General features: G+C 35.1%; 2 protein-coding genes across 2 annotated transcripts; both read right to left on the bottom strand.

Annotated features, from left to right (window-relative positions):
• Positions 1 to 114: 114 nt before the first annotated feature.
• Positions 115 to 18,125, bottom strand: chd1l (chromodomain helicase DNA binding protein 1-like). The gene is made up of 25 exons (XM_051112892.1): positions 17,915 to 18,125; positions 17,380 to 17,492; positions 17,168 to 17,274; positions 16,795 to 16,909; positions 16,660 to 16,691; positions 15,090 to 15,171; positions 14,799 to 14,961; positions 14,128 to 14,283; positions 13,938 to 14,030; positions 13,747 to 13,843; positions 11,275 to 11,348; positions 10,713 to 10,823; positions 9,220 to 9,334; positions 8,025 to 8,178; positions 7,680 to 7,860; positions 7,447 to 7,592; positions 7,087 to 7,250; positions 6,755 to 6,963; positions 5,621 to 5,719; positions 3,567 to 3,637; positions 3,361 to 3,475; positions 1,946 to 2,054; positions 1,046 to 1,335; positions 868 to 950; positions 115 to 746 (listed from the first exon to the last, which is right to left on the bottom strand). Exons 2-25 carry the CDS (start codon positions 17,437 to 17,439, stop codon positions 624 to 626), a joined length of 2,949 nt encoding a protein of 982 aa, XP_050968849.1. The 5' UTR covers positions 17,440 to 17,492; positions 17,915 to 18,125; the 3' UTR covers positions 115 to 623.
• Positions 18,126 to 21,754: 3,629 nt separating this feature from the next.
• Positions 21,755 to 24,977, bottom strand: sft2d2a (SFT2 domain containing 2a). The gene is made up of 8 exons (XM_051112937.1): positions 24,799 to 24,977; positions 24,521 to 24,610; positions 24,153 to 24,238; positions 23,984 to 24,065; positions 22,786 to 22,821; positions 22,627 to 22,685; positions 22,486 to 22,515; positions 21,755 to 22,245 (listed from the first exon to the last, which is right to left on the bottom strand). The coding sequence occupies exons 1-8, from the start codon at positions 24,862 to 24,864 to the stop codon at positions 22,194 to 22,196; spliced, it is 501 nt and encodes a 166-aa protein (XP_050968894.1). The 5' UTR covers positions 24,865 to 24,977; the 3' UTR covers positions 21,755 to 22,193.
• Positions 24,978 to 25,068: the final 91 nt, after the last annotated feature.

The following is a 25,068-nucleotide window of genomic DNA, read 5'->3' as shown; positions in this document are numbered from 1 at the left end:
TTGAGTCACACTTTGTCTTAGACCAGAAAGTGAACAGATGTTGTTAAAATGACAAACCATAGGGCCCAAAAACATGATTTACTAGGACTATATCACTGTGGTTTAAAACAAGGATAAACGACATGGAGGTTCCTTTTATTATTATTAAAAGAAAAGGCCAAAAAGACTTTCCAGAAACACAAGCTGTCACAGACATCTGATACCGCTCACGTTATCGTAGACATCTGTGGTTTGGTTTTTAGTGCAATGCATTTCTGAGTAAAACTGACATCTGAGATCTGACACTGAACAGCTTTTACATCTTCATCTGCGAATTTGATTTATAACAGTATGTAATACAGATGTTGCATTCTTTTTTTTCATAGAAAAAGGCTGAATAATGTAAAAGTTTTACATGCACTGAGAGTAAATACTGTAAAAGTGTGAAACCCCTGCTGTTATTTCCCTTTAAATAAAAAGCATTATTCGATCCACACTATGATACTAAGATAATAGCCGTAACTTGATATACTGGAACAGGCCAGTTCATTTCAAACTCTAAATAGATAATAAATGTGATTGTAAATAAACCTAAGGCAAACTGATTTGATCAGTCAGTTCTCAGGAACGTAGGAGGAGCTTTGTCAGGTTAACCTAATTACATATTTAGACACACTGACTTTCCTTTGGCTAGCAAAGCAAGACTCCAGCCACTTTTTCTTTACAAGCAGAGCCTGAGGGTACCGATACAATAGATCTTGCAGTTCCTGAAAGAGAAAAACAATGCATGGCATATTGCGGTTACTAAATCTAGCCAAAATTATAATCTCAATGAATTCGATTAGGCAAATTAAAATCTCTTTTAAAAGTTAGTTTTGATTGAACTACCTGTTTATGGATAGGACTTTCCACCTCTCCTACAATATGAGTAACATGTGAGCTCATGAGATCCTCTTCATCACCGTCATATGTGCAGAAATGTTAAAGAATACACTTATTAGCTTATAATATAATAAAGACAGGTTTAGTGTTGTGGTTTGGTTGCTTTGGAATGTGAAAAGATATGCGATAAGGTATCGGCCAAGCTTCTTCTTCTCTGTAGCAGCCATGTTGTAGAAGTAAACATGAACACCTCTCATGAAATCAGCCAACCCTGGTGCGCCCTGACCTTCGTGTGATGTAGTAGAGAGTTTTGATAACTTTGAAAGGTCTTCGGTGTTACCAAGGGGACTGGAGGAGTGTGGGGACCCAGATGGCGAGGATGCTGCTGGGTCTGAGTGTGATGTTGATGGAGTAGCTGTGCATGTGGAGGAAGAAACTGTAGATGAGTGTGAAGTGGCTCGTTTATAATAGTAGCTGAAAAACAAGTCAAGGATAACAAAAGATGCTTGTTGCTTCAATCAAACGCAAAATCAGGCAAAACTAAATTTGGAATTCGTTTTGGGAGTTCAAAACATTCTGCCAAAGTAAATTTTCCAGTGAAGTTTATGCCAACTAATTGCCACCTTCAAACTACTATTCGTCTGTGGAGATTACGTAACAGGCAGGTGTGTTCTGGGGCTCCGCCTACCTTGGTGTGGAAATGTTCTCCGATTCATTTTTCAAGGCCAGATGCGAGTAAAAACATGAACTAACCTGGAGAGCTGCTTTACAGTAAAACTGAAATTGTAATTCTAATTAAAAGTGACAAAATAATAAATAAATGACAAGATTTGACTGGAGTGCCGTCACTATTAATAGATGCTTTCTTAACTGCTGTTTTTTTTTGTTATTAAGAGGAAAGCACAACTTTAGTTCATCGTTTTTACTAGTGTGACGAGTGGCGCAGGTGTCGCTCCTTATCGTTATACTCCACCAGCCTTGTTCCGTTCCCACGGCTCTCGGCCCTGCCCCACTCATCACAACTAGCATGCATTTTTTAAGAAAAATTAGGGCAATTTATTCAATTCTTCTCTGGGTAGGATACATAAACGTGGAGATGCCTTTGGTGGCCAGGTGCTTGCGAATGAGTCTCTCTGTACCATACCAGTTGAAGCCTTTAGTGGAGTGACCAATCCGAGGCAGATGGACACTTGCTGTTGAACAAAACACAGAAAATGTTTACTAAATAGACATTTAGACAGAACGTTTTCTTCAAAGTTTAACTTCTTTTTAGTTGAGCGCAGAGTTTGTGCCGTCATGCACAGACTCTAATGGGCAAATATGTCTGCCCAGTGCATGTTTACACAGAAAAACTATGGAAAAGCAGCATAGTTGAATAAAAACACAGCCTGTGTAAAAGATCCCTAAGGCTTGATCAGCCATTTAAAATGACAGCTGCTAAATTACATACAGCTGAGGTCAAATGTGTACATACACCTTGCAGAATCTGCAAAATGTTCATTATTTTACCAAAATAAAAGGGATCATACAAAATTCATATTATTTTTTATTTAGTACTGACCTGAATAAGATATTTCACATAAAAGATGTTTACATATAGTCCACAAAAGAAAATAAGTTTTATAAAATAATAGAATTTATAAAAATGACCTCATTCAAAAGTTTACATACACTTGATTCTTAATACTGTGTTGTTACCTGAATGATTCACAGCTGTTTTTTTTTTTTTTTTGTTTTTGTTTTTTTTTTAGTGATAGTTGTTCATGAGTCCCTTGTTTGTCCTAAACAGTTAAACTGCCCACTGTTCTTTAGAAAAATCCTTCAGGTCCCACATTTTTCATACCCATTTTTGTGTATTTGAAAATTTTCACACTGAGGACAACTAAGGCCCTCATATGCAACAATTATAGAAGGTTCAAACGCTCACTGATGCTTCAGAACGAAAAACGACGCATTAAGAGCCGGGGGGTGTAAACTTTCGTATGGAATGAAGATTTTTGGAAGAAGTACATTTTTCTTATTTTGCCTAAATATCACATTTTTTTCATTTAGTACTGCCCTTCAGAAGCTAAGATACTTACATGTTTTCCTGAAGACAAAATAAATTAAATTTACCCTGATCTTCAAATTCAAAAGGTTTTCACCCTTAATGCACTGTTTTCTTCTGAAGCATCAGTGAGCATTTGAACCTTTTGTAATAGTTGCATATGAGTCATCTTAAATCTGAAGATAATATAGATGTTTTTATTATGCCTTGGGAGTTAGCTTTTCTAAGTGTTTTGAAATTAATCCACCTCTTGGAAACAATCACATCAAACCTTTATGATAACTAAAAAGGGGTGTGCAGTGAACTTAGGTTTACAGCACAGATGTGCACTTCAATGGTAGCTGTAATACCCATCTCCAACAGATTTCAATCCCAAATCCATTTGTTTATAAGGTGAACAAAAGAAGCCACGTCATTGCAACCAACTAGTTTTACAAATGAGCGCTAAGTACCCTTCTTTTGTTTGGCTTCTCTGTAGATCTTCTTGAGGCCCTCATCCAAGGCAGTGAGCCGAATGCCTGACAAATTGTTGGCTTTATCCCTCTGCTGAGCAACTATCAGTGCCAGCTAGAGAAACAGGAGGCACAAAATGATTAAATAAATTAATGATTAAAATAATTAACAGCAGATTAAAGACACAAACAGCTTGCCAACTTACATAGTCTCTTCCACTGAGCCTTGACTGTTTGTCATCAATAGGAAAAAGCAGAACATTCCCCAGTTCTAAGTCTGCAACACACAATTATCACTTTGTCATTAATACATTCTGTTCAGTACCCTTAAAGAGATAGTTCACTCAAAAATGAAAATTCTGGCATTAATTACTTACCCTCATGTCGTTCCAAACCCATAAGACTTTTTGTTATTTTGATAAAATCGGAGAGCTTTCTGACCTTGCATAGACAGCACGGGTACTACCACGGTCAAGGCACAGAAACGTAGTAGGACACTGTTTAAATAGTCCATGTGACATCAGTGGTTCAACTGTAATTTTATGAAGCTACGAGAATACTTACTGTTTGAAAAGAAAAAATAGAGACTATTTTAACAATGTCCTTACTACATTTCTGTTGACCGTGGCAAGTACCCTTGCTGTCTATAGAGGGTCAGAGAACCGAACGATCCCCTTGATATTTTGAATTACAGAATGCAGTTGAGGTGTGTTTGAGTAAGATGTCATTACTAACGATATCTATATTTTTTTTTCTAAGTTTCTAGGTTAAATTTGTATTGGTCAATATATTGGGTGATACTGAATATTTAATTGTGCATGCACATTAGTTTCAGCCTTTTTTTATATTTAATTTAACTTTGAAGTTAAACACTGGCTGAAAAATATAAATCTAATAATTTTATATCATTCACAATTATACACTATTATACACCATTTAAAGGTCTGGGGTGATTAAGATTTTTTTTTTGGCAAGGATGCATTAAATTGATCAAAATTGACTGTACAGACACTAATAATGTTATAAAACTTCTTGTGTTCTTCTGAACACAAAAAAAAGTGTTTTATCTAATAACATGAACATTGTTATCAGTTTATCTGTATCACTGCACTCAAATTCTGTACCCTAAAAAGGAACACTCCACTTTTTTTGAACGTAGGCTCATTTTCCAACTCCCCTAGAGTTAAACAGTTGAGTTTTACCATTTTCGATTCCATTCAGCCAATCTCCGCGTCTGGCGGTAGCACTTTTAGCATTGATCATTGAATCAGATTAGACCCGTTAGCATCTCGCTCAAAAATGACCAAAGAGTTTTGATATTTTTCCTATTTACAACTTGACTCTTCTGTAGTTACACTGTGTACTAAGACCGAAGGAAAATGAAAAGTTGCCATTTTCTAGGCCGATATGGCTAGGAAATATACTCTCATTCTGGTGTAATAATCAAGGAACTTTGCTGCCGTACCATGGGTGCAGCAGGCACAATGATATTATGCAGTGCCTGAAAATAGGCTAACTTCTGTCAACATAACCAACGAGACCACTTGCTTGCACAGAGTGCAGCAAGTTTTTAGTTCCTTGATTATTACGCCGGAATGAGAGTATAGTTCCTAGCCATATCGGTCTAGAAAATAGCAACTTTTCATTTTCTGTCGGTCTTAGTGCACGGTGTAACTACAAATAAGTTAAGTTTTAAATAGGAAAAATATCTAAACTCTTTGGTCATTTTTGAGCAAGATGCTAACAGTCTAATCTGATTCAATGATCTATGTAAGCTATGCTAAAAGTGCTACAGTCAGACCCGGAGATCAGCTGAATAGATTCAAAAACTGTAAAACTCAATTGTTTAACTCTAGGGGAGTTGTAAATTGAGCCTATTTTCAAAAAAAGTGGAGTGTGCCTTTAAACCACAGAAACGTACCTGATCATTACAATGTCTATAATCACCCAAGTTAATAGCAGAACTATAAACCACCATTGTTCATTATTATGTGAAAGGCATTTTGGTTTATCGTTTACAGTTTGGTTTTACCGTTCTAACTCAAATATAAATGCCAGCTTTATAGGTCTGATACCACAAACTCTGCAAAATCCCCAACTTTCAAACATCACATTAATTGGTAATAAATCAAAGTTGACAGTTATATGAACAAGGCGGCAAAATGAGCTGTGAACTGGATAATGATTTCAGTGTGGAATGTGTGTTTTGACACAGCATGAGTGTCAAGACCTGTCTCAGCAAACGGGAAAGCCTTATTACCTTCCATGTAGCCAGCCAACTCGTACTGCTTCTTCGGTTCGTCTGATCTGAGCTCCAGTGCGGTAAACAATCCTCCTCTGCCCCAGTGTCCAGAGTCATCTACACCAAATACACATATTAGAGCTGAAGATCTTTGCCCGAACCCGATGAAACCCGACGGGTTCGGTCGGGTTCAGGCTTAATTGATATCATTTTACACAGGCTCAGGCCGGGTCTTGCGCGGTAAATGAGCAGTCATGTGATGCGTTTCGATTAGCGCGAGAAAGATGCGAAAATTGATGCTGAGGAGGTGAAACGGAGGCTTGCCTCTGGTGACTACGTTTTGACAAAATTAGCCAGATTAGTACTATGCATCCCAGCCTGTCACAGCAGCAGTGAAAGGATGTTCAGTGCTGCTGGACGCACCATCAGTGAGCACAGGACCGCGCTGAAACTACAGTGGATTCAATCATTTTCTTCCACAAAAATATGTAGCCTAATCTTGGTGAGTAAAAGTTTTTCAAATATAACTAAATATTAATTGAGTCTTAAATGCATAATGTAGACAGAGTATATAGGCTAATGTTGGCATTATTATTTTATTACATTTCAGCTGCTATTCACAGTCGCGTTTAGGCCGGATTGTGGAGAGAAGTGGCGAAGCAAATCCCACGGAGCCTTTATCTTAATTTCGTTATTGCCAAATACCCATCTTAATTTAGAACTTATCTTAATTTAATTTGTTAAGAAAGAGTCATTTTTACTGGCGCGTTGTACAGTAAGTGTATGCCTATTTAGAGTGCTGAGATGTAACGATGTTACATTGGACTTATTTTATTTCTTTGTTCCAACTTACAAGTGGCATATAGCCTACTTTAGTCATTAATAAATTGTTAAAACATGTATAAATGACTTATTCTTGACAAAAGCCAAAAGAGCTGTGCGCTTTGAATAATGTCGAGCTGTAAACGGGTTCGGGCTTTTAAAAAGCTGCCAATCAAAGTATACTTGTCGGGTTGAGATTGTTATATAAAAGGCTGCATATCTGTTAACAGTCACATGGAATAATCAATATGCTGACTGTCGTCATCTAACAGCGAGATGTCTCTGTTACAGGTGAACTTGGCCACTCTGTTGTTTTTAATAGAGACGTACCAACACAGTGCACAATGATGGCATCCTCTCGGTCAGCCTGAGGGTGAGTTACATCACCCAGCACATAGTGAATGGCTGTGTGATCCGAATCAGTGGAGTTCCAGCTGACATTATCATCATCATCTTCATCAGGCTCCATATCCTCACCCTCACTGTCAACTCGTGGCAAGCACCGCGTTTTGTAGCCACAAGATTGCCACCACGCCATCCTGCCATTGAAGGATAGACATACACACAAGACTATAAAACAGACATTCATGGGAATATACAGTAAATATAACATATACTGATCAAAAATGTGAAACTGAAACTGCCAGAAAGATTTTTTTTACTTCTTCTTGTAATTTAGTTCTTCCTGTTGCTTTTTCCTTTCTTCCTGTAGCTTTGCCCTCTTTGCAGCAGCTTCTTGTCTCTTCTGACGTCTCTGTTCCAACTCTGATTCTGTAAGAGGTCTCTTCTTCCTCCCTGGGTCGATCAAGGGCCCAGACAGGGACACCTGATGGGCAATGAGAATCTTTTGATTTTGTTCTGGTTTAAAATAAGTACATGAATAAATGCAATAAATAAAAAGAAAGATAAAAATATTAATTATTGTCTATCTATCATGTTTTTCGGAAACAAATCAAAATACATATGCATACATATATAACCCAAACATTTTGAATGGTAGCGTAGTCTTTTAAATAAGCTACCTCGGCTTTATTACGAAGTGCACGGCCCTCCTTCCCAGCATCCTCTATTTCAGCTAACTGCTTCTCAAGTAACAATTCAAAAGTCTTCTCATCCTCAGCGCTGGGGTCTTTAGAGTAGTCCTTACCCTCGAAGTAGTACATGTGGTCTGGAAGTCAGAAAAGACATTAACGGATCGTCTAATGTTCAAGTGCAAGTTATAACAAGATTACTGCAAAGAAGCTAAGTGTTGCACTTTGACCCTCCATGTCCTCATCTTCCTCTTCATCGCTCTCATTAAGCTTGACATTCTCTTCATCCGTTAGCCACTGGCCGTCTCGAGACTGCCCCAGGATCAGCCTGAGGTCCACGTCTTGAATAGAGCTCTCGTCTGACGCCAGCAGCTTATCCACACCAAACTTCAGGATCTCACTTAACTAGATTGGAGGGGATGTAAATGATAGCATACTGAGAAACTGTCAACATGTGCAGTTTCATAAGAAGGGAAACCACAAGTACACTGACACAGATATGAACCAGGAAACAGGGCAAAGACACATTGTGATGAGCTTTAGAGATAAGGACATGTGAATCTCTTCACCTGAAGACCAGAAGCTGCAGACTGAACTTGGTCCAGGAGAGAAAAACGTCCCTCCTCAATCACTGTGTTGGTGAGACGTAGTTTAGACACAGCACGGGAATAGATGATCTCTTCTACGGTATCTCTACCGAGAAGCCGGATGACCTTAACAGGCCTGCAAGCAAAAAGAGAATTCATCTACATAGTCTTGCAGAGTGTCCTTACATTTAATGCATGTTGATGCTGCTCTGTGCCATACAATGAAAGCATATGGTGACCAAAAAAAAAAGACAAAACCGCACAAATGTTTATATTAAATTATGGCCTGCTCCCCACCAGTGTGGGGGAAAGTTACTTTTAAAAGTAATGCAGTACAATATTGAGTTACTCCCTAAAAAAGTAACTAATTACTTTACTGTTACTTTTTAAATCCGGGCAGGGCTTGGTTGTTTGTTTTTAACATAAAAAGCTCTATTTTTGGCAAATGTAAAAGCCTTTTCACACCAAAAGCCTCAGACTTTGAGAAAAGCAAATTCACGTCTGTACAGTAGACTGCAGAAGAAAAAAAAGACAGCTCTTCAGCAATAAAAAAGGAAAACAAATGTTAGATTATCTTGAGTAATTTTTGCTTATTAGTATGGTTGAAATGGATCGTCGAAGGTTGGCAGCAAAGACACTGGTTAATAAAATGGGATTAAATGCATAAAGGATACTTGTATTATTTAACATATTTAATTATTGCAGGTTTGCATCATATTCTGAGTTTAATTTCATTGTTTTTACTCATTTTGAGGAATACTGAATCTGTTTTTTGTGAGTTGGATGAATTAATGCATGTTCACATTTATTCTAAAACTAATATCTTACTCCCAATTCCTCTCAACATGGGGAGCTTTTAATCAATAAATAGGGGAAAAGTAACTGGCGTCACTTATTTGAAAAAAGTAACTCAGATATTTTCTTGTCAATTAAAAAGTAATGCGTTACTTTACTAGTTACCTGGAAAGATTAATAATATTACGTAACTTGCGTTACTTGTAATGTGTTACCCCCAACACTGCTCCCCACACTAAACTATCAAATGGTTGTGGAAGACTGTGATTAGAAGTCACATAGATCACTTTTGTGGTACTGATTCCTTTTAGATGCCTGACACATCAAAACAGGACAAAATGGAACAACTATAAACTTAAATATGCATTTGCCAGTGGAATACCTTGTTTGGCCAATCCTGTGGGCTCTGGCTGCTGCTTGTAGGTCATTCTGTGGATTGAAATCACTGTCCACAAAAATCACAGTATCTGCTGCAGTTAGGTTCATGCCAACCCCTCCTAAAAACACCAAGAAACGTTTTGGTACAAAAAGATTTTTAGAAGTTTTTCGAAGTTGCATTCATTTGATTCAAAATACAGTAAAACATAATACTGTGAAACAGGATTACAACTTAAAAAACTGTTTTCTAATTTTATATATTTAAAAAGTAATTTATTCCTATAATTGCAAAGCTGAATTTTCAGTGGTTATTACTCCAGTTTGTGTCGCATGATCCAAAATTAATCAGTAATATTTTTATTATTATTAAAAAAAGAGAAAAAAAATCTAGAAAGAAACAGTAATATTGTGAAATATTACTTCAATGTAAAACAACAGTTTTTAAATGTAAATATATTTTATAATGTAATTTATTCCTGTGATGCAAAGCTGATTTTTCAGCATCTTTTCTCCAGTCTTCAGTGTCACATGGTCCTTTAGAAATTATTCTAATATGCTACTTTATTTTTAATGTTTTCAACTGAAGCAGCACTGCTTAAAATTTTGTTGGAACCTGTGATACTTTTTTAAAGATTCTTTAATAAATAAAATGTTAAAAAGAACAGAACTTTTATAACCATGTAATGATTGTGGTCAGTACATTTTTATTCTTTATTTTTTGAAGGAAATTAATACTTTTATTCACCAAGGATGTGTTATATTGATAAACAGTAATAGCAAAGACTTCTATTTTGATTTCTATTTTGAATAAATGCTGTACTTTTAAACTTTTTTATTCATCCAAGAATCCTAAAAAGTATCACAGGTTCCAAAGTTCACAGGTTCCAAAGGTTCCAGTTGCAGCACAACTGTTTCCAGCTTTGATAATAAAAGCATATTAGAATGATTTCTGAAGCATCATGTGACACTGAAGAATGGAGTAATAGCTGTTGAAAATTCAGCTTTGCATCACAGGAATAAATTATATTTTAAAATAGATTAAAATAGATTTTTTTGTTCTGTCAGGATTCTTTGATGAACAGAAAGGTCAAAATGTAAAAATGTCAGTGGAAAAATAAAATGTTATTTTGAAAGTGAGGCTATAATTATAATCTGAACATCTGAGAAAAAATGTTATAATGAGATGAGCTGAATCTCTATCTCCAAATCACAGTTTTTGCTCCGCCATCTCATACAGAGCCACCATTGTAATGCATGGCCTCAATATTTATGCATTATCTCTTGTCACGACTTTCAGTTTTCAATTACATGTGTCTGTTCAAAAGATGGAGATAAGCTTTGCATCAGACACATAAGGGTAATTTTGCAACTTGGAATGGTATTCAAATTTAATACTCTAAAAAGAACTAACTATTACAAAAATAGATTTAAACTGCAGATGATTATAGAGTGTGATGGTGTGAATCTCGGATTGGCTTTCCCAAACTGTGAACTCACCAGCTTTGGTGCTGAGGAGGAATATAAAAACATCTTTGGTGCTGAAGTTTTTGATAGCTAGGTTACGTTCTTCTCCACGGACTGAACCATCCAGGCGTTCATAACTGTAACCTGCAGAGTAGTAGGAGGGACCAATCAAAGCTGGCGGTTACACAGCCGGTAGCACATTAACGCACACGCAGCAACAAACACAGGATGTGATACTGAACCCACATTAACTGCTCTAGATGAGAGGACTAGATTACTAGGAGAACATGTAGGGTATGGTTACATAAATGTTCCAAATTGAGAACAAACAAACATATGTTTCAGTATACAAAGCTAATATGATTCCTTTTTAAAATGACAGTCTTGAGTGAACAAATTTCCAAGAGTGGTAGCACTAAGTGATTCGTGCTTTCACCTTAATTTCATCATTTAAAGTCTGTTTTGACTTTTTTTTTTTGGCTTGATTCCATTAAGATAAGAAAAGCAAGCACTTTGGTGATCTGCCATGCACATCACAAGACAGCAGTTTAATAAGTACAGGCAAAGGCTCTGACACAGTCAAAGTGTATCTTACCTCTGTACTCCAAATAATCTTGCAGAATATCCAGCATCCTGGTCATTTGAGAAAACAGAAGAACACGATGGCCCCTGCAGACAGTGAAGAAAAAAAAAAAAAAATATATATATATATATATATATATATATATATATACACACATATATATATATATATATATATATATATATATATATATATATATATATATATATATATGCGCAACAACATACTGTATATAATTTCCTGCAAAATCTGTTTTTTACATATTTCATGAATTAACTGTATTCTGAAGCACAGTATAAAAACTTAAAAAAAAGATATTTGAAAAAGAGCTCTTTTAGAGAGAACACCTCCAAAATACCTCCAAGTTACTGCTGATTATCTGGCACCTGGTGCTAATTTCCTTAAGTATATGACAAACCCTATATGGCAGCATTCCTTTAAGTTTCACTGAGATTGCAAGATGACGGGCCTGCTCTAAGGTGACTGAAACCCTAAGTGAAAACAAAGGGATGAGACTTTCAGCAAGAGAAGTTGGTCATCCAAATCTGTGATTTCTCAAATATCGTAGATTTACAGTGACGCTAATTCATTCAAGTCCCCCAAAATGCTGGTCGTCCATGTAAGACAAATAAATACTCTTAATAGGGAATCGGTTCAACACTGCAGCTGGAATTGCTTGCCAGTTCAGCACTGAACAGGGTACAGATCTGTCTCAGCATGTTTAAGAGCATCGGCCTGAAAGTGTACTTTGCAGCGACTGAGCCTCTCATCAGCAGAAAGAATCAAAAGGCTAAGCTCACATTTGCTGATCAGCATGTTGTGTGGAGAGAGGAGAACAGGTCCAAAGTTCACTTTATTGATGAGAGCAAGTTTTTTATTTGGATCTGATGGGGAACATTTTGTTTGGTGTCAAACTGAGGAAAGACTAAAGGCCAATAGCATATAGAAGTCAGTGAAAGGTGGAGGGGGAAATGTCAAGCTTTGGGGGATGTTTTGTGCAGCAGAAGTTGGGCCACTTATACAGTTACAAGGCAGGGTGAATGCAAATATTAATCAGAACCTCCTACAGCAACATGCAGTTCCTTCCCTACAAGCATCTCTCAATCAACCTGCAATTTTCATGCAAGACAACGCTTCCGTCACACTGCAAAACAGGTAAAGCAGTTCCTTGAAGCTAAGAACAATGAAATGATGATGTAAATAATTATGGCCAGGCCGGAGTCCTGATCTAAACCCAACTGAAAATCTCTGGAAGATCCATGGCGACAATGTTTTTGGCTGAGAAACCCACCACAGTTACTGTACTATGAAAGAGTCGACCAAGATCACATAAGAGCAGTGAGAGAAACTAGTGATGTCCTGTGACCGCAGATGTGGAGAAGACATTCAAAGCCTCTACACTTTAATCACTTTACACTTTAAAGGGCCTCTACACTTCCTACTAACTTCTGACAGCTGTAACCCTGAAAATTTTTTGTTGTATGAAATGCATTGGATATTTTGTCAAACATGTTAACAGAAGAGTGGTATACCTACAGCTAAAATACCTTCAAATTTTGAGCGACGAGGACTATATTTCAGGGAAAAAAAATACAGTTTGTTTTCTAATTTTGATCTCTACTGTATTCTAAAATGGAATTTATTTCTGTGAAGGTAAATATAAATTACTTCAGTCTTCAGTGTCACAAGATCCTTCAGAAATCATGCTGATCTTGTGTTCAATAAACATTCTTTTTATTATTATTATTATTATTATTAATATTGATTTTTTTTTTTTTTGCTGCATAACATTTTAGTGGAATTTGTGATATAAAACCATTAAAAATCTGAGGTAGAAATAAAAAGGACATTAATACTTTATCCAACAAATTGATCTGAAGAGACAAAGACATTTTGTAACACAATGTGATCACATTTGATCTACGCATGTTCACTTTGTAAACACTGGGTCGGTACTTCTGCAGCAATGTAGGATGATTTTAAAGTTGGGAAAGAAAACAAGATGTAAATTTTGAGACACACCCTAACTGTATTAACCATACTGAACTGGAAAAAAACAGTTCACGCAGACTTAGACGAGCGTTTGAGGAGATAGTCAATAAATTTGTCTGTTTGTTTAGAAAATGACAGATCGTTTTGCTAGATAAGACCCTTCTTCCTTGGCTGGGATCATTTACAGCCATTTGAAACTGCATTTAAACTGCATTTTGGAAGTTCAAACTTGGGGCACCATTGAAGTCCACTACATGGAGAAAAATTCAGGAATGTTTTCCTCAAGAAACAATTTCTTATCGACTAAAGCAAGAAAGACATGAACATCTTGGATGACAAGGGGGTGAGTAAATTATCTGTAAATTTTTGTTCTGGAAGTGGACTTCTCCTTTAATAGTAATGTGGTCATTGTAATAATTAATGATAATGATGACCAAATCAGCATATTATTCTAGTTAGCGAGCAACAGGAAAAAAAACTTGCAAGACACACCACTCCTGAAGATATGCCAGCATGGTGTCCAGCAGAGAGAGCTTTCCACTGGCCTCCACTAAATGTTCCCCCATCTCAAACGGCTCTGGTTCCACACCTTTTCACATGGAAAAAGTATGGAATAAAGACAATTAGTTGTTTTTTATTTTGTTTGACCGTAGAAAAATCACAAAAAGTGATAGAGTGTTTACCATCAAACAAATATGGATGGTCCACACATTTCCTGAGCTGCATTAAAATGTTCAGAAGTTGAGTTTTAGTGTTGTGATCAGTCCTAAAGGCATCTGAAAAGATTTAAACACTAAAATGAACACTTGTCCTTTTGCTAAAGTATGCAATTTTGACAGCTGTGGCAGATGATTCATGTCGAGACAGATTTACCAAGGTCTCTCATCAGAATGGCTTTATAGTATCTCTTCTGAAGGGCAGACAGGCCATGAAAAACCACGAGTTCTGTCTTCTTGGGCAGTTCGGCAGCCACCTCTGCTTTAACTCTGCGCAACAAAAAGGGCTGGAGCACTCGGTGAAGCTCATCGGCTGCAGACGAGAACAACAATATTACAAACTCCCACACAAGGTCACCCGAGTCCAAATATGAGAATTTATGATCTCTATCCTCAGATAGCCTCAAGCAAATCTGACAGGTGTGTCAGAGCATCTATGCTACACGATGCTGGCATTGCGAAACTGACATCTTTTTTGTGCTCTGCCATGTTTGAGAGTTATCTGAGGCATTCAGTTTGGCACCAAGCCGGTCCAGTTTTTTCTGTGTCACTTAGATCTGTTTGATCAGTGCTTTTGTGATAACCATGCTACAGTGAGTCACAGCACAGTAATTTTCACCACAAATAGCAATTAAAACACTACCAGTTACAGAAAAGAGCTTTTAAAAGCTTAACTGTCTAAGCCCTTAAAGGTCAATGATGACAGTTATTATGGATATTTAACATCTGCTAAAACAAACAGCCGTAAGTGGTGGCAGACATAAATAGTCTTTCAGCGCTAACAGTTTGATTTTCACACTGAAAGTGCAAAGGTTTGTGCTGCCATACCAAGAACAGGTTCTGTCTGTACGTCTGCGTAGGCACTGACAAAGTCCTCAACGGCTTCAGGAAGAAACAGACTGGGCTGGATGAAGGTGAGGAGGGAATAGACTTCTTGCAAGTTATTCTGAATGGGGGTGCCTGTCAACAGCACTCGAAAACCCACTGTAAACTGAGAAGGCAGATGTCAGATGGCAGTTAATAGCCAGGGAAAGCTGAAAAATTGACAGGGAAAGCTAGAATTATTATCAGGGTTTTTACAGACTGGCAGTGGCTGTAAAAACAATGCAATCATGTTACCTCTTTGAGGGTTTGGTGCAGCAGTGATTCCTGGTTCTTCAGCCGGTGAGCCTCATCGACAACTAAGATCTTCCATTTCCAACTGTGGGAAGAGAGTGGAGTTATAAAGTTACATAAGAATTGAAATATGCAGTCACTGACATCAATAAACAGACAATTACTTGTATGTTGTGGCTGATAACTGATAAATGTAAGATATTAAAATTATACTCTCATTTGTGTAAATAAAAATACATAAAAAAACACACTAAAAATTTAAACCAAACTCTAAAAGGATTCAAGTTTACGAAAATATTAGTAATTAGCTTTTAAAGATTAGATGACCGCAAAGTTGCCTGCCAAGTATGTTTACTGCAAATTTTTTATTTAAAAAAAATAAATAAATAAATTCACCTACAGTTTAAATGATCAAACATATTTTTAACTATAAACTACAAAACTTCTTTTTATTTAATTTTACATTTTTAAACATTAAATACCCCAAATGACATACATACACTATCAGTCAATAGTTTTTTTTAAAGAACTGTAATGTTTTTTTTTCTTAAAATGTCTCTTCTGCTCACCAAGCCTGCATTTATATGATCCTAAGTACAGCAAAAACAGTACATTTTTAAAATATTTTTACTATTTAAAATAACTGATTTCTATTTGAATATATTTTAAAATGTAATTTATTCCTGTAATTTCAATGCTGAATTTTTAGCATCATTACTCCAGTCACATGATCCTTCAGAAATCACTCTAATATTCTGATTTGAAATTGTTTCAAAAACATTTAATATTTATTATTATGTTGAAAACAGCTAAGCTGATTTTTTTTCAGGTTTCTTTGATGAATAGAAAGTGCAGAAGAACAGCATTTATTTGAAACAGAAATCTTAAGTAACATTATAAATGTCTTTATCATCACTTTTGATCAATTTAAAGCTTTTAAATGGTATAGTGTATAATGTTACAAAAACATTATATTTCAGATAAATGCTGATCTTTGGATCGTTGTATTCATCAAAGAATCCTGAAAAATTACTCTGTTTTAAATATTGATGATGATGATGATAATAATAATCATAAATGTTTCTTGAACAGCAAATCAGCATATCAGAATGATTTGTGAAGGATCATGTGACACTGAAGACTAAAGTAATGATGCTGATTTAGAGTAATGAAATTTAGTTTTTATCACAGGAATAAGTTGAAATATCTTCATATTAGATAGCAGGGTTTTTTTAAATAGTAAAAAATATTTCACAATAATACTGCTTTTGCTGCTGTATTTTGGATCAAATAAATGCAAGCTTGGTGAGCAGAAGAGAATTCTTTAAAAAAAAACATTTAAAATCTTATATATATATATATATATATATAAACAATACGACCAATAGTGACAGTAAAAAAAACCTTTAATATATCACCCAATAACCAATATGGTATCAATATTCTTATTTAATTATGTGCAAAAAGCCTAAGTAGCAGAACTGTGGATATATAATAATTTATATAACATTTCAAACTATATTGGTTTACCAAAAACAGCACAAAGAAAAATAAGAAAAAATAACATGATTACCTTCTCAGGTAGCGGGCATCCTTGAGGCACATCTATTAAATATGATTAAATAAGATATTCAGTGTGAAGACACGGAATGCAACTCCTCTGAATGAGTTAATCGCAGATCTATTCTCTGAGTATAGGTGCACTAACCTCATAGGTGGTGAGAAGAACATGGAAGTGTCTATCATTCTTAATTTCCTTCTGGAGCTCTGCCCTTCTTTCTTTATCACCGGTGTAACAGATCACAGACAGACTGGGACAGAAGCTGCATTTTAAAAAAAAATAAAATAAGAGAACCTTAACTAATCTTTCATATGAAGTTGGATTAAAGGTAGATACTAATCCAGCATTTATATGCTACTGTCTCCATCTAGTGACAGTAAAAACACATTGTCTTTCATTTAAAAGTCAGTTCATTATTCAATTCACACATGAATGACAATAAGAAATCAACACATCTTTAATCTTCTTTGTAATCTAAACTGACCACACAAGTCTTATCGTATATCAGCACTACCCTTACCGTTCTAACTCCTGTCTCCAGTTCTCCAAAACAGATAAGGGACAAAGCACAAGGAACGGTCCATTCATCTTAAGGCATCCTCGAGCATATGCCAGCAAAGAAATGGTCTACAGCAGAGAATGACATCTCACTTATCTGACATCTGACATCTTGGAATAAATCTCTGGCTTAAAAGCAAGCATTATAGGCAAGATAAACATCCCAATACTAACCTGGCAGGTCTTGCCCAGACCCATCTCATCACCAAGGATGCAGCCCTGTTGGTTCTTCATACACTGTGACAGCCACGTCACACCATCCACCTGATAAGACCTCAGATGAATTGCTGTTAGGAAGGAGATAAAGAATTTCAGTGCTCATAAGAAAACTTTCAGATTTGGAGTATTTCGAACAATGAAGTGTGCGTTCAAAACATTTCTTTCCACATGAAAAGTCAATGTCCGAACATGTTGTATAATGAATGCAATTGCCTGTAAAGATTAACTTTTTGTAATCTCAAGTATGCCATGCAAAAATGTACTAAACGACATTTAAGTTAAAAAAAAGCATAACTTCATATACACAAGTATTCAGTTTCAATTGTGCTCATTAAGTTGAGACAAAGCGGCTGTATTAAATATGAACGCAGTCCATAAAAACCTTACATTACACACGTTATTTGTGAAATATTACACAATTTTTGTTTACACAAACACTTCGCCGTTTCCTTTAAACATATTAATAAGAACAAGCTCTCAATTCACACACCTCCTAATCCCCATTTTTTCAGGTCACTCTCCGTTAGCTCAGACTTATCCTTTTCTGCTATGTTGTTTTTGACTGCTCGAAAAATTTTGACATTGTTGTGGTTTAATTACGTTTACCAAAAGGCCTTCAGACACTTCATTCAATCGAGTATTAAAGTTATAACGTTAGTAGCTTGCCCGCGCTAGAGTTTGACGTGAACTTCGGCATTACTACTTCCTGCAACAGTGAATGGGCGGGAACAAGGACAGAGGTCGTCCAATGAGTGGTCGGCAATGCAGCCACGTATTTTAAAGGCGCCATTCTTAAAAATACAAACAAAGTTTCACACACACTTCACAAGGTTCTGTTACCTTAAATGAATTTAATCTTTTCTCCAAAGCTTCAGGTTTAGTAGTAAACTCCAACAAAGTGAAATTTTATATGTACATGATTCAAACAAGAATTCTGTTGATGGTATTAAAGATAAACGTCATGTAAAATATCTAGGGGTTCATATCTGCAGATCAGATTCAGATCGTCTCCATTATAATTTTCAGCCAAGAGTAGATAATATTAAAAAGATTTTATGTTGTTTACAATTTATGGGAGAATCCTGTTGACTAAGGCTGAGGGTATTAACCCTTTCAGACCCTGCGTCCATTGAAATGGACATCACATGATTTTTTGTTTAAACCAATAAAATGTTATGTTTTTAAAATATGAGCAATGCCTGGTCACTGATTGGTCCCTGATCAACCAATTACAATGAAGATCTGACTCCTAACTTAATCTGATTGAGCTACAGACATCACAAAAGAGAGACATGATAACCAACTAGACAGGAAGAGGAGGAACCTCATATTTTACCTTTTATATGCAGAATTATGTTAATGGTACACTCATCAACTTGCACCAGTTGTAAAATTAAGACTATAAAATGATAATATTTAAAGTTATTTTGAAGATCTGTCAGAGTTGCAGAACACAGGATTTCTTTTAAATTTACTGTCTATCGCAATGGACATCAGGTCTTAGCAGGAACCTCATGGATTAGTTGTATAACAGATTGAGAAATTTGTGCAAGCATTTCAAAGCTAAATACAGAAGTACAAATTCAAGTGTCAATGTTTTATGAAGAATGATGTTAATTAATGCAATTAATATTAATATGATTTCATTTATGTCTTCAGAGTGACTATAATCTGTAGGTCAATTTTTCATTGGTTTTATTGAGAAACAGCCATAATGGATGAGATCAGTGAATACACAGCAACACACACACTCACACCCCCTCCACACACACTGATGCCTTGATGCTATAATGCACACAATCATATATTTATCAAAACAATCAGCAAGTACACATAAACCCATACATATACACACAAAGACATTTATACATATACTCAGATTCACCCACTTCAACCAAAAAACAAGTTTTTTGAGACTTCATATCATCTTACCTCTTTTTCTACATTCTTATGGCATTGTTCATTCTTACAATATGTATTCTGTTCAAAATCTTAAACACTAGTTCAACTATAGTGCACAAACTCTACTTATTATGTATGGTTAAAATATGAGGATTTTTTTTTATTCAGTCCTGGCGTCCATTGTAGTGGACATGAGAAAAATCTAATAAAAAATGATTTTGCACAAATCTTTTTTTTTTTAGACTCATTTATATGTTGGAGAAGAGCAAATATCAAGAGGACAATTTTTTTTTTTGTCCATAAAAAAAAATTCAGGTCCGAAAGGGTTAAATTATGAGGGTATTAAATCTATTAACTCTCTTCTATTCTGCTTTATTTGAAAAAACAAGAAAGAATGTGTTCAAAGGAAAGTTTTGATAAGAAATTATAAGGAGGGTGGTCTTAACGTGTTGGATTTTGAAGCCATTAACCAGACTTTCAAAATGAACTGGTTTAAGTAGTGTTTATCTAATAATGAGTTACCCTGGTTTTGGATTCCTAACCTAATCTTCAAGTGTTGTGGTGGCCTTAAATATATATTGTTAAATATATAAGTGTAGTAGGTTACCTATCAAACTCTCAAATTTTCATAAACAAGCCCTAGAATCCTGGAAGATTGCTTTTAAACACAACTTCTCCCCGCACACGTGTATTATTTGGAACAATGAAAATATATTGTCTGGTAACAAATCACTTTTTTTCATTGAATGGGTGAATCAAAATATTTTTTTTGTTTCTGATTTATTCAGTGCTCATGGGGGCCTTCTTTCTTTTCCTGATTTTGTGTCTTCGAAAGGTGCAACAATCTCAGTAAGAGATTTTAATAAGGTGATTAAAAGTATACCTGTCAGTTTGAAAACTCTGTTTAAAGCTCATTTATGTTATGGCTGTATAAACAACCATTTTCCTACACTTGCATTCAATGGAGTTCATGTATTAGATAAAAAATGCAATAACATTTTTTTTTTTTATCAGAAACACACTTTCTTCAACTCAAGGATGTCCCTCTAAATAGAGAATATGTTATCCGGACTCTGATTTGAAAAACTTTTTGACCTTTCCTCACAGTCTTTTTATTCCAAGTAAAATTAAAGAACTCCATTTCAAAATTGTTCATAGATAGTACCCTTGTAATTTATTCTTGAGCAGGTTCTCTGAAATTATATTATCTCCTTTGTGTTCATTTTGTAATACTGATGAAGAATCTATTTTACATCTGTTTTGTCATTGCCCATTCTCTAAGTCTTTCTGGTCAAGAGTTACCATATTAATATCTTTCTTTTGTAACAAAATGATGGAAATGATAGAACCTATATTTTTTTTGTATGACTTTCATTCTAAAGACAGTAATCTTGTTCATACTGTATTATTGCTTTGTCTTCTGGGTAAATTTCACCTTCATAAAGCCGGAACCATTCATTGTAAACCTAACTTTAGATTGTTTTCATCTGATTTAAAGTCTTTTTTGCCTCTTTTAAGAATGTGTTCAAACCTTTGAACTCGAAGGCTTCTAAAACTTTTAACATTCTTGAGTCTGTTGTGTAACATCTTTGAGTTTTTTTTCTTTCCCCTTCAGTATGTTTAATATACTATGTTGTTTTGTGAAGCTCTCATAACTGCATGTGATGCTATCCGTATGCCCCGTGTTACATCTTCACTATTGTAATATTTGAATTTACAATAATAATACTTAAAAAAAAAAAAAAGTACACACTGGTATTCCTATTTTTATGGCAACATTCCATCCGCTTGTTAAATGGTGACGTAATGTGTCCAACGAATACTGTTTCCGGGTCCAAGCCCCAACTCAGCAGCTGTTTATGAGCACTGTTTATTCATATTAAACATTTATAATAAACATTTTAAAATTTACGGTGTACACTACAGTCTCCGTTCTCACAGCATCCCAAACACAAATCATTTTTATATTTATTTATTTATTTTTTATAATTTATATTTCGGTATGGTCATTAAGATTAGGATTATAATTTTTTGATAGTATTATATCACATTGTGAGTGTATAATTAGCACCGTTTGTTGTTTTTCTCCTGTCATCTGATAGAGCGTTTGGACCCAGAATTCACAAAAGAGGTAACGCCTGACATCAAACTTAACAAGCGAACAGGCGTAATAGTTTCCCACTGTACAAACTGTATTTTCTATCCCCTTACCATAACCCTCACATTAAACGTTCTGCTATTTCAGATTTTTCAAAACACTGCATTATGTATGAATCATAAGCTTGTCTTCTCATGGGGACCTAAAAATGTCCTCACAAGGTCAAAATTTACTGCCATTCTTATGCTTGTGGGGACATTTGGTCCCCATAACGTACTGAGTACCAGTACACACACAAACACGCACACACAAAATATAATCAAGGCCACGTAGGTGTACTGCAGGTCTTTAATTCACAAAATTCAGACAAATCATCTGTGACAGTGTCACAATTATGAAACAATTTATTTACACCAAAGAACAAGTTGATTAAACTAGTCTTTATTTACATGATGTTATCACACATTAAGACAAACTTAGAGAAAACTAAAAGTGCCACTTTCAAAAGCCACCCCCAAAATATTTGATTTTATAAATATCCATTTTAGAGAAGTCCTGTCTAATAACCTTTTCTGTTTTACAACATATTTAAAATAAAACACCTTCAGTGGAAGGCAGACTTATTCTTTACATTCAGATTTAACAAAATGTCCAACTACCCATTACAGCAATGTCCCATTGTGCCATTCTGTCAATGTTCATTTGTGCATCCTAAAATCACAGAATACTTGAGCAGAAAGTCCCTGGAGTGATGAAAGGCCTCAGCTCTTCATTTCACACACATGGTGCACAGCATGGAGAAAAACTTGAGGACGGCATCTCTGGTTAAGGCAAAGAGAATGTGAAGACCTATTAAAAAAAATCTAGGAGACTCTATATTTTAAACCAGCCAGGTCTATAATTAAAACAAGCCTGTGCTTGATTACCACTGTCATTTACCAGAATAAATGATTGCTAAATATTTCATTTATAACTGAATAATATAAAAACACACAGTCATCAATCTGTTAATATCTAATGCTGTGCAATTTAATATTTTGAAATCACAAAATATAACCAACCTTGCAAAGGGAATGTATGACAAGCTATACCTAAAGAGAAGAAAAATTCAATTGATAAAATGTATTTCAGTACAATATTAAACTGGATGCTGAGCTACAAGCTTAAAATATATTTACTACATTGCATCAATGGAAACTTACCACGCAAATGCAAGGACTTGCAGAATGACAAACAGTAAAGTGAGTGCGAAGATCTTCCACTGTGGCACAGAGATCAGTGTTAAAAAAGTGTCAAATAATATTGTATCATCTGATTCAGACTTAGTTTGAAATATACAGTAAGGATAGACTAGAACTCACCCAAAAAGCTGCGCATAGTGTGAGAACCATACATGTCTGTAGACCAAAAAAAAAAATAAATAAAAATAAAAATTGAACTCTCAGTACTGACTGCTAAGCTGGTCAGAAATACTGTATCTATAATCAGAATCTGTATTTGCTGTAACTGGCAGATTTCTAAAGGCTGAACTTTTTTTATCCACTGGTTGGTGGATCCAATTTGGTGGATTTTTGGAATGGACTAATTCTCAGAGAAATTGAAAAGTTATTCATTTAAATACAACACAAATTTTAATTCCAAAATGATAAGTATACTACCAGTCATAAGATTTTAATGTTTTTTTAAGTCTCTTCTGCACACCAAGCCTGCGTTTATTTGATCCAAATTACAGCAAAAAATGTAAAATTTTGAAATATTTTTTACTATTTACAATCATTTTAATATATTTTAAAATTTAATCTATTTGTGTGATTTCAAAGCTGAACTTTTAGCATCATTACTCCTTCAGAAATCATTCTTATATTCTGATATGCTGCTCAGAAAACTATTATTATCATCATGTTGAAAACAGCAGAGTAGATTTCTTAAAGTTTCTTTGATGAATAGAAAGTTCAGAAGAACAACATTTATCAGAAATAGAATATTTTTGATGAACATTGATAATCACTTTTGATCAATTTAAAGCATCCTTGCAAAAAAAAAAAAAAAAAGTATTCATTTCTAATCTTTCCCCACAAAAATTAAAAATAAAATATTTAATTGTTTTAAATAGTGGTAATAATTAATAATATTTCTTGAACACAAATCAGCATATTAGAATAATTTCTGAAGGATCATGTGACACTGAAGACTGCAGTAATGATGCTGAAAATCTCTTAAATCACAGGTATATATATATATATATTTATTTATATATATTTAAATAGAAAACAGTTATTATAAATAGTAAAAATATTTCCAAATTTTGCAGCTGTTTTTGCTGTACTTTGGGTCAAATAAATGCAGGCTTGGTGAGCAGAAGAGACTTCTGCTCCAAATAAAACATGACAATTCATGGATACAGAACGCATAGCAGGACTTCATTTTAACAATAAGAAATTGATTGGATTATGAAAATTATTAATATTGGTGACATTATTATGAACAATTTCAGGCAGATCCTCATTTTTTGGTTTTATATGAGAAAATTAGTGTGTGGTGTGTAAAGGAATAACTTACTATCATAACAACTGTAGCAAAGGCTCTGGTCTTGTCACACATCCGTTTCAGCTGTTTCACTGGCCCCATCAGAAACATGGTGCTGGGCGTGGATCAAATTAAACAGTGAAGTCATCAAAATGCAATAATAAATAGTAAGCACATTTAAGCTGCAAGTTTTATGACTTACCTTATTAAGGAACATACGTTGCCGAATGTGTAAAACACAATGAAGAGAATCACCCCTATTTTAGGAATAAACAGGCAACATACTCCCTGAGAGAAAAATGATAGTTATTAATATAACATAACTTGGTTAACAGTAAGTTACAAAGTTAGACCAAATAATACACTTCTCAATAAAGATACTTGAAATGCCATTTTGCATTGTGAATCCATCTCATTCCTGAGAGCAGGTCAAACCGGTGACACAGCTCTGCTTCTAAACACATTCCTCCAACTCATCGCCTAACCCTTCTCAACAGTCAGGAAGTTACCAATGTATAAAAGTCTAATGATAAACAAAATTAACTTATTTAAAGTCTAAGAGTCACTGACCAGGATAGTGCAAACTACTCCGATGACCATACAGACGAGAAATCCTTTCACTCGCGTTCCCCATCCCAGTGTGGACGCCTCATTCGCCGCCTATATACAATGAACAGACGACTGTCATTAACATGTGTTTTTCTCCCAAAATAAAAAGTTTCAAAATGTTAAGTTGTTTAGTCAACACGTGCACAAATTAGCGTCATATTATTATTTATATTTTTATTTCAATATTTTAAAAACCTTAATTAAGAGCTACTAGCAGAGCACAAACATAGTAATTTTACCTGCATTATATTTCTGTTGTCATTGTTTCCATCACGACCACCCAGAACTGCTCTGAGCTTGTCCATTGCTGTACATTAAGTTTTCTATATAAATTGAATCGGTTCACTCTAAATCCCTGAGAACGTGTCGTATCATCGTCCAGCTTGACATCACTCGTGTTACCTTACCTTTTGGCTTTCTTCATTGAACATGCTTATCACCTGTTCACCGCACACGCCACCTAATGGTACTTAACAGGTGGACTAAAAGTGGCTTGGTACAGTTCCTAG

This window comes from Labeo rohita, chromosome 6 (assembly GCF_022985175.1).
Source record: "Labeo rohita strain BAU-BD-2019 chromosome 6, IGBB_LRoh.1.0, whole genome shotgun sequence".
Lineage (NCBI taxonomy): Eukaryota > Metazoa > Chordata > Actinopteri > Cypriniformes > Cyprinidae > Labeo > Labeo rohita.
Note: the sequence above shows the minus strand (reverse complement) of the source record. Positions and strands in the feature narration are given on the sequence as shown.

What these genes read in the sequence shown, in the direction of transcription:
- chd1l (XM_051112892.1), bottom strand. Translation starts at nt 17,439, where the DNA reads ATGAAGAACCAACAGGGCTGCATCCTTGGTGATGAGATGGGTCTGGGC. An exon ending in GTCTGGGCAAGACCTGCCAG is followed by an intron (nt 17,275 to 17,379) that starts GTTAGTATTGGG and finishes TCTCTGCTGTAG; the next exon opens with ACCATTTCTTTGCTGGCATA. An exon ending in AGATTATTTGGAGTACAGAG is followed by an intron (nt 10,824 to 11,274) that starts GTAAGATACACT and finishes ACTACTCTGCAG; the next exon opens with GTTACAGTTATGAACGCCTG.
- sft2d2a (XM_051112937.1), bottom strand. Translation starts at nt 24,864, where the DNA reads ATGGACAAGCTCAGAGCAGTTCTGGGTGGTCGTGATGGAAACAATGAC. An exon ending in AACGTATGTTCCTTAATAAG is followed by an intron (nt 24,066 to 24,152) that starts GTAAGTCATAAA and finishes ATCCACGCCCAG; the next exon opens with CACCATGTTTCTGATGGGGC. An exon ending in CACTATGCGCAGCTTTTTGG is followed by an intron (nt 22,686 to 22,785) that starts GTGAGTTCTAGT and finishes TCTGTGCCACAG; the next exon opens with TGGAAGATCTTCGCACTCAC.